At 34.7% G+C, this 13828-nt stretch overlaps 1 protein-coding gene across 2 annotated transcripts in view; it reads right to left on the bottom strand.

The window, feature by feature from the left end:
• Positions 1–13828, bottom strand: part of SUZ12 (SUZ12 polycomb repressive complex 2 subunit) — a 43209-nt gene that overhangs the window by 9978 nt on the left and 19403 nt on the right. For both annotated transcript variants that reach the window (XM_025851085.2, XM_025851086.2), the window contains 5 exons: positions 12955–13040; positions 10309–10540; positions 9281–9374; positions 4096–4201; positions 342–519 (listed from right to left, as the gene is read on the bottom strand). In XM_025851085.2, the coding sequence (XP_025706870.1) occupies positions 342–519; positions 4096–4201; positions 9281–9374; positions 10309–10540; positions 12955–13040 (696 nt within the window). The remainder of the gene's footprint in view (positions 1–341; positions 520–4095; positions 4202–9280; positions 9375–10308; positions 10541–12954; positions 13041–13828) is intronic.

The raw sequence follows: 13828 nt of genomic DNA, 5'->3' as shown, positions 1-13828 counted from the left end.
GCATATATACATATACTATATATACACTATATATTTCATCATGTTTTTAAAGTTTTCTTTAAAAAATTCCCAGATACATCTGTCACAAAACATAAAGAACTGCTGATATTTCCCAAAGAGTAATTATTAGAGCAAATGGCAAACAAATTAATCTGAAGCCAAGTCCTAACTCTAACTCTACAAAACATTATTATTATTTTAAGTTTATTATTATTTTTTTTTTTGGTAACCTCTACACCCAATGTGGGGCTCAAACTCACAATCCCGAGATCAAGAGTTCTTCCAACTGAGCCAGCCAGGCACCCTTGCAAAGCACTATTTTGACAGCAATGTTTTCTTACCTATAGTCTGAGTAGGTTTAACTGAACCAGGCTTGTTTTCTTGATGAAGACTCTCTGAATTTCTAGTGGCAAGAGGCTTGGCAATAGGAGCTGTAGATTTGTCATTGGTTTCTCCTGTCCAACGAAGAGTGAACTGCAACGTAGGTCCCTGAGAAAATGTTTCAAATGGAGGCAGCCTCTAAAAAAGAAAACATGAAAAGAGTGAAGATTCCACATAATGAATGTGAAAGAATCATAGGAACAAAAAAACCCTCCTGATACCTATTCTGATAAATTAATGTGGATTTGAAAACCTAAAATGCCTACAGAGATGGCCAGGCAAGTAAAGCTATACATACATGGCACAGTCCAGACTGAAATACCGGAGGGCTCAGGTTGCCTGAAGAGGCAGCCACTTAACAGCAATGGATGAATTGTTGCCATGTGCAAACAGAGCCCAGCACAGCCAGATTTTCAGATTTTTTCAAAAGAAGTCAGAAATCCAAGTTCTCATGGGAAATCTTCCAATGCTTACATGTTGGTAGTCAATGAAAAATGGTTTTTAAAAACAAAAAAACTGTGGTAACCAAAGCCTGCCGGTTTACAACCTGTTAGATGACCAACTACTTTCTTTTTGTAAATTGAACACTTACAGAGATTAATAATTTTCCCTGACTTCTTCAGCTTCAACAACAGCTACCCTTGTTTCTCCTGTTTGGGTTTTGGGACTCTGAACTCTCTTGGCTTTCCTCCTCAACCTCTAATCACTTATAGGACAACTCTTCTCCTGGTCTCCTTAATTCCTAGCTAACATTTAGCCATTTGCCCTAATCTCTCACCTATCCTTAAGGATTTACTTAAGGCTGATGATCCCAAATTGATTCTCCATTCTTTATACTGGAGCTCCATGACTGTGTATCTCAACTGCCTCTTAGACATTGCCATTTGGATGACATCAATGTCACCCTGAACTGAAAATATGTTTAGACATGATTCTATTTTCTTTCCTTCCCAGGTATAGTTAGTTTTGTTCCTAGCATTATCATTCTACCACGGACCCTAACCTAAAAACTTCAGAATTACATTTGACTCCTATTTTTCTTGTGTTTCTTTTATATAATCACCAAGTATAGATCCTTACTACCTTATTACTACAGTTATCTCAGCTACTCTCCTCCTCCTAATTTTTACTTCTCAATTCATATATAGAAGACCAAATAATCTTCTGAAAGATTGCTTTCATGCTCTTCCAATAGAAAGCTGTTTATTGGGACACCTGGGTGGCTCAGTCAGTTAAGCAGCTGCCTTTGGCTCAGGTCATGATCCCAGGGTCCTGGAATGGAGCCCTACAATCGGGCTCCCTGTTCAGCGGGGAGTCTGCTTCTCCCTCTCCCTCTGCCCGTTCCCTCTCTCAAATAAATAAATAAAATCTCAAAAAAAAAAAAAAAAGAAACCTGTTTCTTTTACTGCCATATAAGCCTATACTCCTACATCTTTATTACAAATAATCCTCTTAAAACTATTAATTTTTTAATAGTGGACAGGAATGAAGTAAAAGTGTGCTTTCATAAACCAATTTTGAAAAACTAAGTCTCTCCATATCTAGGTATTTATCTCATAAAAATACCTGAAATGCATAAAGATACATGTACTAGTATATTCACATTTGTGAAAATGTAATTAATATAACTGAATTATCCATTAAAATAGCATTGGTTTAGTAAATTATGAGACATTTATTTAAAAGAATACCACAAAGCTTTTAAAAAGAACCAAATCTAAATGCTCTGACTTTAAAGGGATGCCCATATCATATTGCTTCAATTTCTTGGGAAAAACCAACAATTCATATTATGTAATTCTTATTTTCTTATGAATAAAAATTTAAACTTTAAATAAGAAATTTAAAACATAATGAACTGCATGAAATTCAAACACTACAGATAAGCATAAAAAATAAAAATTTAAAATCCCATCACCTAGAGGTAACCACCATTAATTTTAGAAAAAGTAGGAATATGTATATTATTAAGTAAAAACTAAATACCATGGAAATCTTCTTGTCAAAGTATTTTTTTTTAAACTATCTTTTTAGATTTAAGGTATTTCCAATTTCTACTTTAAAAATTTTTGACAGGATCTGTCAAAATAAAATAACTAATGAAAATGAATCATTTCTCCACTGTAAAAATCTACATCTTTTCAGTTAACCAGTTACTACACCTTGTGACAAAACTGAGGAACTGGGCTTAATTGTTAATGCCTATAAACACAATTTAAACTGTCATCCATACTGCCAGTCTGCCCTCCAGTAAGGCTGTCCCCAGTTAATCTCACATTGAAGCATTATGTGAGAATACATGTCCTCACATCTCCAACTAGACACTGTCAATCTTTTTGTCAAATTACTGAAGTATTACCTGATTCTGTCTACACATCTTTGAAAACCAGGGTGGATCTCTTTAAAAGCTCGCTAGCTAGTCGTCTATACTTGTTGCCTTAAGAATTGCCTGAATGTCCATTAACCATTTTTCTAATTAGATTGCTTATTTTTCTTTTTGATTTATAAAATTACACATTCATATCAGCTTTTTGTATGTTACTTTTTCCCTGGCCTATCATTTGTTTTTAACTTTAGATTTTTACGATGGAGAAATGACTCACTTTCATTATTTTATGCTTTCTAACTTTTGCATCATACTTCTAAGAGCTTTCTTCATATTAAGATATTAATATTCATCTACATTTTTTTCTGAAGTTATGTAATGTTAATTTTTACATTTCATTTATGAATCTTCTGGAATTTATGAGGTCTAAGTTTATTTTCAGATGGCTAGAGACCAGTTCTGTCACAATGAATGAATGGTCTTTCCCACACAGATCTAATACCAATTTTATCACGGACTGAAGTCCAAATGCACATGGAACTATTTTAAAACAATGCTTCAGTGATCCACTCATCTATTCCCATGTTTATTATACCATACAATTTAAGGTTTTTGGGTTTTTTTACCTTGATAGTATGTTCTACTAACCGTTAGGTAAATGTTCTTAGAAAACTTCCACAATATTCCTTCCTATTATTACATATTGTCCTAGGTTAACTTGAGACTAATTTTAAGGCTTAAAAAAATCCTGGGATTTTGTTTGTGATGGCACACTGAGATAACATATTTGGAAATAAGTGACATTATTATTCTGTTGCGTCTGCCTACCCAAGAAATATATTTATTAAGTCTCAGAAAAGTTACTTTAAGTATGATTTATCTAAGTTCTGCAGATTTCTTGATAAATGTATTATTGGTCATCGTTATGTTGCCTGCTATTACTATGAGCAGGATTTATAACAGTTTGTTGTTGCTGTTGTTTTTAATTCAAGTTAGCTAACACATAGTGTAGTACTGGTTGCAGGTATAATAGTAGTTAACATTTATTGAGCACTTATTTTATGCCAGGTACGATGCTAAGCATACTTATTTCATTTAATCCATCAATTCTATGCCTCGTTTTCTAGATGAGAAAACTGACACACAAAAGCTTAAATAACTTGCCAGAATGCCACACAGCTAGGTGTGGAGATTTGAACCTGGTACTCTGGCTCCAAGGACAGTGCTTTCCATTGAATACTTTCACTAGGTAATCTTTACTTGTATATTTTAAAGTATAAACACAAAGGATTCTACTTCCAACATGAATTTGCATCTGGGAAAGAAAACATCAACCAAAAATGGGAGTTCATAACTATAATGTGCTCCACCTTCTAAGTAGTCCATACCTTCCCATCAAGAATAGTCTCCCATGTTGCTCTTTTCTTGCTTATTGGACATTCTTCCATTTCCTGCATGGCTACTTCATATTCCCCATCTAAAAGCTGTAAGCGCCTGTTAGACAAACACATACACTTTAAAGTAACCTGTGTATTATTGTAAGTACACAAATTCTACATCTTCAGATTTATACTAAAAAGCATTTATTAAATTTATAAACTAGCTTACATACCCAACGAAATTTTGAAATATACCTACTCTCCATTCCTGACAAAAGCAATTTTGATTTGCACTAATAACTATTACTACTAAAGAATTATTTCATTACTGTAGCTAGTGAGACATAACTTATTATACTAACATATAATATATGCCTAAATTCTCAAAACTTGGTAAATTTTAAACATTAAGTATAAAGCACAAGTGTAGGCTTTATACTTTAAGAAAATGGGATAACAACAGTGTTACAATACTTGCCTTAGGTAACCACTAAGAATTATGCCTCTGTCATTTCTGACTATTGAAAAAATTTGAACTAGAATTCTTGACTTTCATTCATGACCAGTAAACTTGATTATGACTCTGGTAACTATAAGATCCTGGGGGCACCTGGCACATATAGGTGCTCAATAAACATTTCATGGATGAATAAATGAGTGAAATACCAGTTGAATCAAAGAATTATGCCCATACTCACAGTATAGTTTTAATGTATGTGTACATATATGTGTGTGTACATACAGTTTGTATTATTTTTTTCATACCTTTTAACACTGGTAACACTACTACCCTAAACACCATTCTTCAACCATGCTCAGTGACTAATTGTATGTCACAAGAATCTGGTTTCTCTTCATCAGTCTTGGAACAGTTCTGTTAGGACAGCTAACATTTATTGAGTGCTTACTATGTGCCAGGCATTATTTGGAAGACTTTACATGTTTCATTTAATTTTCCCAACTCTATGAAGTAGATTACTTCACTCTTCAGAAGAAACTGAGGCAGAAAGATTAAGTAGCTTGACTTAAGGTGACAAAGTAGCCAGCGCTAGCAACTGAATCTGGGTAGTCTATCTCTAAGTCTGATCTTAATACCAAATGATTTTGAGACTTAAGAATTTTTGTCTTTATGCTGTGCGCCTTGAATTTATTCTACTACAACCGTATAGCAGTAAAGCTATTCAACTTAACGTTTTAAAAAGCTATTTTTATGTATTTGTATAGGTAATAATACATTCATATACTTCTAACCTGAAACGAAGCTTCCCTCATGCATTTACATGGCTATATAATATACTATTTTATAGTTGTACATTTGACAGCTACAATCCAATTTACTCTCCTACCTGTAATGCATGAGGAGGCCCTTTTTTCCCCACAGCCTCATCAACAGTGCTTTATCAGTTTTTTGATCTCTGCCAAACTGGTAAGTGAAAAAATGACATCTCAGTGTACTTTTATATTCAGATGTCTTATCTTTTAAATGTTTAAGAGCCACATATATTTTCCTTTTTTGTAAACATTTTTATTTTATCTCTAGCTCATTCTTCTACTGGGCTGTGGTATTTTAATGAGTATGATCTTATTAAAGAAATGAGACATCAAGCTATATAGTAGGAGTTGAAATTAATTCTCCCTTGTCATTTTATTGACTTAGTTTAAGAGGACTTCTTTGTTTTCAGAATAAGTTTTTAATTTTGCTCAATATTTCATATTTTTTCTATATGGTTTTTGAATTGTGGTCATTTTTTAAGAAGACCTTAACTTCTCTGAGATTATAAAAAGAACTTTTTACACATCTTACTCCTCAGATCTTGGCTTGCAAATACTTTTCCCCCATTAAAAGGAATCAAGACTAGGAGCGCCTGACTGGCTCAGTCAGAAGAACAAGCAACTCTTGATCCTGGGGTTGTGAGTTCAAGCCCCATGCTGGGTGTAGAGATTACTTTAAAAAATAAAACATATTTTTTTGGGCTCCACAGTGTGGTGCCCACTTAAAAAAAAAAAAAAGGCAAGGGGGTGGGGGACACCTGGGTAATTCAAGTCAGTTAAGCATCTGATTAATGCTTGGTTTTGGCTCAGGTCATGATCTCAGGGTCATGAGATCAAGCCCAACCCCCATGTCGGGCTCTGCACTAAGCAGAGCCTGCTTGAGATCCTCTCCCTCCCTCTCTGACACTCCCCTCGTTCACACTAGCACATGCCTGGTCTCTCTCAAATAAATAAAATCTTTAAAAGGAAATAAAAGGGAATCAAGACTTTGAAGAAATGGCCAATTCCAGAGCAGAAGTAGGAGAGGGAGAATATAAGCCTGGGGTATCTTACTATTCAGAAAATAAGGAAAAACAAACAAAAAATTAAGTAAAAAAGACATACAGGACCCTGTTTAGAGGGGCTCCTCCTGACTAAATTTGGGACAACCTGAGCATTAAAATGAATAACAACATGAGTAGATTAAAGCAGAATGAATAAAAATGGAATCTGTTACTGATTAAGAGGAAATACTGATTAAAAAATTGATAAAAATGTTGAGAGGAATGCTCTTCTATTTTATAGGAAAAATTGCCTATAAACATGGAAGAAATGATAAAATGTTAACATTTTGGCAGCTGACATAGGAATAATTTTTTCAAGCAAGAATCACGGATGGATGCTAAACTTTTGGGTGGAAGGTTATTGGGCAGAAAATGAACATTTACCCAGTTGAAACTGAGATTACCATAGAAATTACGTATTAATTAAAGGGAAAAGAACCATTAAAAATGGAGAAATACTGGGACCATCACCATAACCAAATGATCAAACCTAATTTTACCTGCATCTATGATGTACACAAAGAACACATTACTGTTCAGTGTATCCTGCCCAAAATGTTTAACCTGAATCTAATGATAAACTGAAGAGACATTTTGCAGAACTACAGGCCTGTACTTTTTTTTAATTTTTTAAAATTTTATTATGTTAATCAGCATACATTACATCATTAGTTTTTGATGTAGTGTTCCATGATTGTCTGCGTATAACACCCAGGGCTCCATGCAATACGTGCCCTCTTTAATACCCAGCACCAGGCACCCATCCTCCCACCCCCCCAGGCCTGTACTTTAAAAAAGTGTCACAAATAACAACGAAAAGAGAAAGACAAGACTCATAAATACAGAAAACAAACTAGTGGTTGCCAGAGGGGAGGAGTGTGGGGGATAAGCAAAATAGGTGAAGGGGATTAGGAGGTAAAAACTTCCAGTTATAAAATAAATAAATCACAGGGATGAGAAGTATGAGATACGGAATACAGTCAATCATACTGTAATAACTTTCTATGGTGACCACACTTACGTGGTGAGCACCACAAAATGTATGCAATTGTTGGAATCACTATGCTGTACACCTGAAAGGAATATCATGTATCAACTATACTTCAATGTAAAAAAAGGCAATATACGAATTATAATTAACAACAATAAAAAGTGTCACAAAAGGCAGAAAGAAAAGAGAAAACAAAGGGTTGGAGAACCATCCCAAATGGAAGAAGACTGAACAGATATGGCAACTTGCTACAGATCAAACCCTCGGGGTGGGGTGGAGGTAGGACAGCCACGAGGGGCATTATTGTGGTCAACTGGGGATAGTATTTGTTGTGTTATGTTAAAAGTTCCTGAGTATGACAGGTGTATTGGTTACACCAGTGGTTATGAAGGAAACTGCCCTTGTTTTTAGGAGATACATACTGAAATGTTTAGGAGTGAGGAATGAAGTAGTATGTCACATTCTAACTTTAAAATGGTTAAGCACAAGATTAAATACACACTCACAAATATAGCAAATGTGGTAAAATGTTAATGCCTGATGAATCTAGGTGAAGGGTATGTGGGTATTAATGATCTATCTATATTGCTTGACTTTTTTATAGTTTAGAAATTTTCAAAATTATCGGGGGAAAATTCTCCCATGGTTTCTACTTGGTACTTTTAGTCATTAAATAGAAAGCAGCATTTCATACATACAAGGAATGTGTTAATACATGTGTAAGGCAGAAAGAATTTTAAAAGGCACACAATACCCACCCCCATGCTGCCTAAAACAGAATACTGACTAACATCAATGAAGCCCACTGTGTCACATCCCAGTTGCTTCTCCCACAAACGTTAACTACGATCTCCTAAAACATGTTTCTATTGTTTCCCATTTAAATCTCTAACCTACAAATTTCTGACTGTAAGAAGACACTGTAATGGTTTAATATAAAGTGATATATTCCAATAGTAATATTAAGTGATTTATTCTAAGACAATATAGCAATACAGTAGCCAGCATTTATGGCATTATTCCTAACCATCTTTGCTTTCCTATTAAAAGACTTGTAACTTTCCTCACCTGGTGGCTAATAAGTGACAGTACTTTTTAAAGAGTAGGAGGAATGTACTAATTGCTTTACTTGCCTCTCTCCCCTATGCCTACCTAACAGTGAACTGTGTTAACTACCAGCAAGCAGACAAAAACAAGAACTCATGGCACATTACAGGTTCCATTCCCCAATCCTGTCAAAAAAGAATGCTGCCTTTGCCTCCTAGATATTCTTTTAGTGGCACTAAGATGCTTCACTCCCCAGTGAAAAAACTGGAGATGGTGACAAATCCAGGTGTTCTTTGCTACCCTGTGCCAAATGCACAGAGCCACATGATGACAACACACAGATTTCTTCCTTAATTTGATAACACATAACCTCAAGATTTGCACATGGCCCATTTCATTCAGGTCTCTTTCAAATATTACCTTCTCCTAGACCTTTCTCTATAAAACAACCATTTATTCTCTTTATTTTTCTTCAGAACACTCACCAATAGTGAATTACTGTAATTTTTGGGTGGTGGTGTCTGTTTCTTCCACTAGAAGTTAAGTCCCATGAAGGCAAGGATTTTGTTGCCTTTTCACTATCTAGAACAGTGTCCGACAAAGAGTAGACACTCAGAAGTGAACATACCTAATAAACAATCTTAACTGAACCATTCAAATAGCAACTCATCTATGTTTATTGCTTTCTATGTGACAAAGAGAAAAATTCAGTATTTATAAACTTGTTTTATCGTTTATAAGAATAAAGAGAAACAAAGGCAAAGAAATATCACTATATTATTCTTCAGAATAAAAACATTTCTAGAACATTAAGGGAACCTCACTTGTCCATCAACATTACCTGTTTTTATCAAATACGGTCATTTGTGCAACAAATGTCTTTTCCCCATCTTCACGATTTCGTTTTCTTCTAGCTGGAAGTTCTTCATTGACATCTGAATTTCACAAACATTTCTTGTGAGTCAAATATTCAAACACAAAGGTCTTTTTTTATGATATGGTCCCTTATCCCAAATTAGGTACAAATTACAATTAATTTGTGATATAATGTCCAGACTTACACTTTTCAATTTTATGTTTTACCGTATGTGTATGTCCTTACTAGGCAAGGAGAAAAAAATCCTCACTATGGTTACTTTTCAACTTCAAAGGCTACTTCAAGACTCAAAGATTATTTCCCCAACGGTGCCTCTCCACTGAACTTCACATATACCTCTATTATACCATTCATCATTTTGCTACAATTATTTCTATCTATCTCTGCACTCTAGGTCAGCTTTTATGAGCTTCTGGAGGATAGGACTGAATGTTTTAATGATCTTGGTATTTCCAGCACTTATATGTTGGTTGAATGATTACCTCAAATGTGGATTCAGAACTGCTGGGAAGACAGAAGGATAGATATGTGATAAGCAAATATAATAAAATCTTAATTACAGAATCTAAGGGATGGGTAGACAATGTTCACTATATAAAACTCTTTGGACAGTCATATACATATGAAATTTTTCACAATAAAATGTGTGTGGGGGGGGAGGGATGAATTCACTATTTCTTTTGCCGAGAGACTAATTTGAAATACCAGTCTTCTCCATCCAGTGTTCAATGTACTTTTTTTACTACATGAAATACTTTTCATCATGTAAAAATGAAAACTTTACAGATTAAATACCTAGTACAGCACAACAGCCAACCGTTTAAGATCCAGGGTAATCTACCATAAAATTAATTATCTCATCAGACTGTAAAATATCTGCAAATAAAGGTCATTTCATGCCTTTAGAATGCATGCAATTTACTTCTAGTTCTGCACCATTTTCTTCCTTAGAAAAGCAAAGTTTAAAATAAAACTACTAAAATAAAAATTACCAATATTTTCATTGGTTTCTCCATTAATCATTCCATTAAAATCTCTTCTTCCCGGACGAGTCACTCTAAATAGCAATGAGTAAGACTTCACCATATGGCTGTTACTAGGTTCAAATTCATTACTGGAAACTGCAAGGGACGGGAAATTTCCAGGTTTTGTTTGATTGAGATCAGGATTCAAAGGCACCTGCTTTTTACCTGTAGGAACTTGCCTTATTGGACAACTTACATCCTGCAAAGGCAAAGATTATGAAATTATACTTATTTATGCATACGCAATTATTGTAAGAATTATAATAAGACTTATAATCACAGATATAGGAAACGTCATTACCAAATGGCATGCTAAAATTCTAACCATACTTCTGAAAATTGTGATGAAGCAAAAAGAAAATTTGGAACAGCTATATCCCAAATATTAACTATTGAGGATTTCTTCAATACAATGAAAATAATGATATAGTATATCCAATATTTAGCTGATGGTCATCTGAAATAGTTTTAAATTAGAAATATGGAATTAAAACCATGCTTAAAATGTTAAGCTCATATAAATTAGTAATCTTTTCCCTTAAATTTTCTATTTTATTTTTTTAAAGATTTTATTTGTTTGACAGAGAGAGAGAGATAGTAAGAGAGGGAACACAAGCAAGGGGAGTGGGAGAGGGAGAAGCAGACTTCCTGCTGAGCAGGGAGCCTGATGCGGGGCTCGATCCCAGGACCCTGAGATCATGACCTGAGCCAAAGGCAGACGCTTAATGGACTGAGCCACTCAGGCGCCCCTTAAATTTTCTATTTTAACAAAATAATTGATAGGACCATTAGAAATGAAAAAAGATAATCATAAAAACACCACTGTCAATGTTATGGAATAGTAAATCCATGTATTTAAATGTTGCTTACTAGGAGCAATATTGTTCATCTTATGAATAATATTTGTAATTATATAACTGGAATTATGCTTAGTTGAAAAATTGGAAGATGTGGAAGACCTTTATAACTAGATAGTAACTTCTTTTTGAAAACAGAATACATTCTTGGGGCGCCTGGGTGGCTCAGTTGTTAAGTGTCTGCCTTCGGCTCAGGTCATGATCCCAGGGTCCTGGGATCGAGCCCCGCATCGGGCTCCCTGCTCGGCAGGAAGCCTGCTTCTCCCTCTCCCACTCCCCTGCTTGTGTTCCCTCTCTGTGTCTCTCTCTGTCGAATAAATAAATACAATCTTAAAAAAAAAAAATATTCTTAATATATTAAAAAAAAAATTCTACTCTACAAGAGTATAAAATGAGAAACATGTTTCCCCCACCTCCCCCAGGTCCTAGAACTCCAGAGATGACTAGTATTAGCAGTTGGTTATGTATATATATATTTTTTTTTTAAGATTTTAGTTATTTGACAGAGAGAGACACAGTAAGAGAGGGAACACAATCAGGGGGGGTGGGAGAGCGAGAAGCAAGCTTCCTGCCGAGCGGGGAGCAGGACCCTGGGATCATGACCTGAGCCGAAGGCAGATGCTTAATGACTGAGCCACCCAGGCGCCCCTATGTATATCCTTCTAAGCAAATGTTTAAACCTACTCTTTTTTTGAAACACAAGAAGGACACTATAATTATATTCACATTTTTCTTGCCTGAATTTTCAAGAATGTTCACATCATTGCTTATCATGCATATGGAGATTGCATGGGAGTGGGGACTGATATTTCTTAACTTAAAGTTTTGAATATATACTTACACTGTTGTCTCCTATCACCTTAGTCCACTCCATACGAGTGCTTTAGTAGTGCTCAAGCCCTGTGTCACCATACTATGATTTTGGAAGAACATCAACAATAGGAACCTCTATATAGGTCATTCCTAATCTTAAAATACCCAAGGTCTTGAGGCTACCAGAAGTATATCTGTTGGCTGTAGTGGGTTGCTGAGAAAATTAAACTATCATAACATGTTTCTGTGGTGAAAAGATTTCACCTTATAAATAAAAACTTGAGGCAATGTATTAATAGGTCAATGGCTAATAACACTGGCAACAGAATTTCTTTGCCCGAGAGTAGTGTTACAAAAGGTAATCCTTTTGGGAAGAACTCTTGCAGCCCTTATTTAAATTTCAATTGGTACAAACTGCTAAAAAGCTAAAGGATCGAAGTGGTAGGGAAGCATCTGAATTTATGTCCTAAGATGCTAAAAGATAGCTTCTTCCCTCAATGTAAAACTCCTATAGCAGAAAATTTTATGCAGATACCTCAACCAGGCCAGAAAAAACATGAAGATCTGGACAGTTGGCAAAAAAGGTTATCAGTTTTTTAATTCAGCCATCAACATATTTAAAAGCTTTCTAGGTTTGGGGTACCTCAGTGGCACAGTCGGTTGGGCGTCTGACTCTTGGTTTCGGGCTCGGATTGTGATCTTGGGGCTGTGGGATCGAGCCCCTCCTTCGGCTCCGTGCTCTGTGCTTGTCGCAGAGTCGGCTTGGGACTCTCTTGCACCCTCTCCCTCTGCCCCTCCCCACCACATGCTCACTCGCTCTCTCTCACAAAAAAAAAAAAAAAGGAAAGAAAAAGCTTTCAAGGTTTAAAAGCACAATACACATGCATGAACATACTCAATTAAAAATTATTCCTCATAATCTACCAATATTGTTATATGTTACCTTTCTTTTTTTGTGGCAAACCTTCACAAGCAGGACTTCCAAGGTAACAGAATTTTGTTCATTTTCTGAGTTTTGTGATGGCTTATCTAAATAGAAAATCAAAACTTTAAAAATGTTTTTTTAAAAAAATATAAATATTGTACTTATTTTCCTAAGAAGTCTGGGAATTTCCAAAAACAAAAGACTTCTCAGAAGTTTACTCATTTTTTCCCCCAAAACCAGTTCCAATTTGCAGCAAACTCTTTAAAAGCCTTTATATATAAAGTCATTTAAATAAACCTTTCACAATACAATTATAATTAGCTTCCTACAATACTGTGATTTCCTTCTGATTCAAATAAAATGTTTAATTATTTTAATTAATACTAAAAACATTTACTGATTATATGGCTATAAAGATTTAACATTTATGATAATAAGAGAATATAATAAACTACTAGTCAAAAATATTTTTGACAAATACAGTTAAAGCTTCTTGGCAGAAAACACAAATGAAACAGTCAAGAGAGACAACCACACACCAAATAAACATTTCAAATTTTTTTCCTTCTCCCAAAATCTATTATTAGAAAAATTACTTAAAGATACACTTAAATTGAACTAGTTACTATTATATATGTCTTATTTTGAATGCACAGCGATATCAAACCAGAAAGTTCTTTATTTGACCAGGACTTGTGATCAAAGGAATTAAAATAATGGATTTCATATGTAAAAGTTATATAAGCAACTATGTTATCATTTCACAAGAAAGATAGCTAGTTTTTTACCTTTTCCCTAGAACTTCTCTAAAACTTGAACAGGATAGCTAAATTTAGGATATCATTTACTACCTAGGGGAATCTCTCTTGTTTTACAAAGTTCAGGGATTTTA

This window comes from Callorhinus ursinus, unplaced genomic scaffold (assembly GCF_003265705.2).
Source record: "Callorhinus ursinus isolate GAN/ISIS: 27379988/994484 unplaced genomic scaffold, GSC_fseal_2.0 scaffold34, whole genome shotgun sequence".
Lineage (NCBI taxonomy): Eukaryota > Metazoa > Chordata > Mammalia > Carnivora > Otariidae > Callorhinus > Callorhinus ursinus.
The sequence above is the reverse complement of the archived record's forward strand: the minus strand, read 5'-3'. Positions and strand labels throughout refer to the sequence as shown.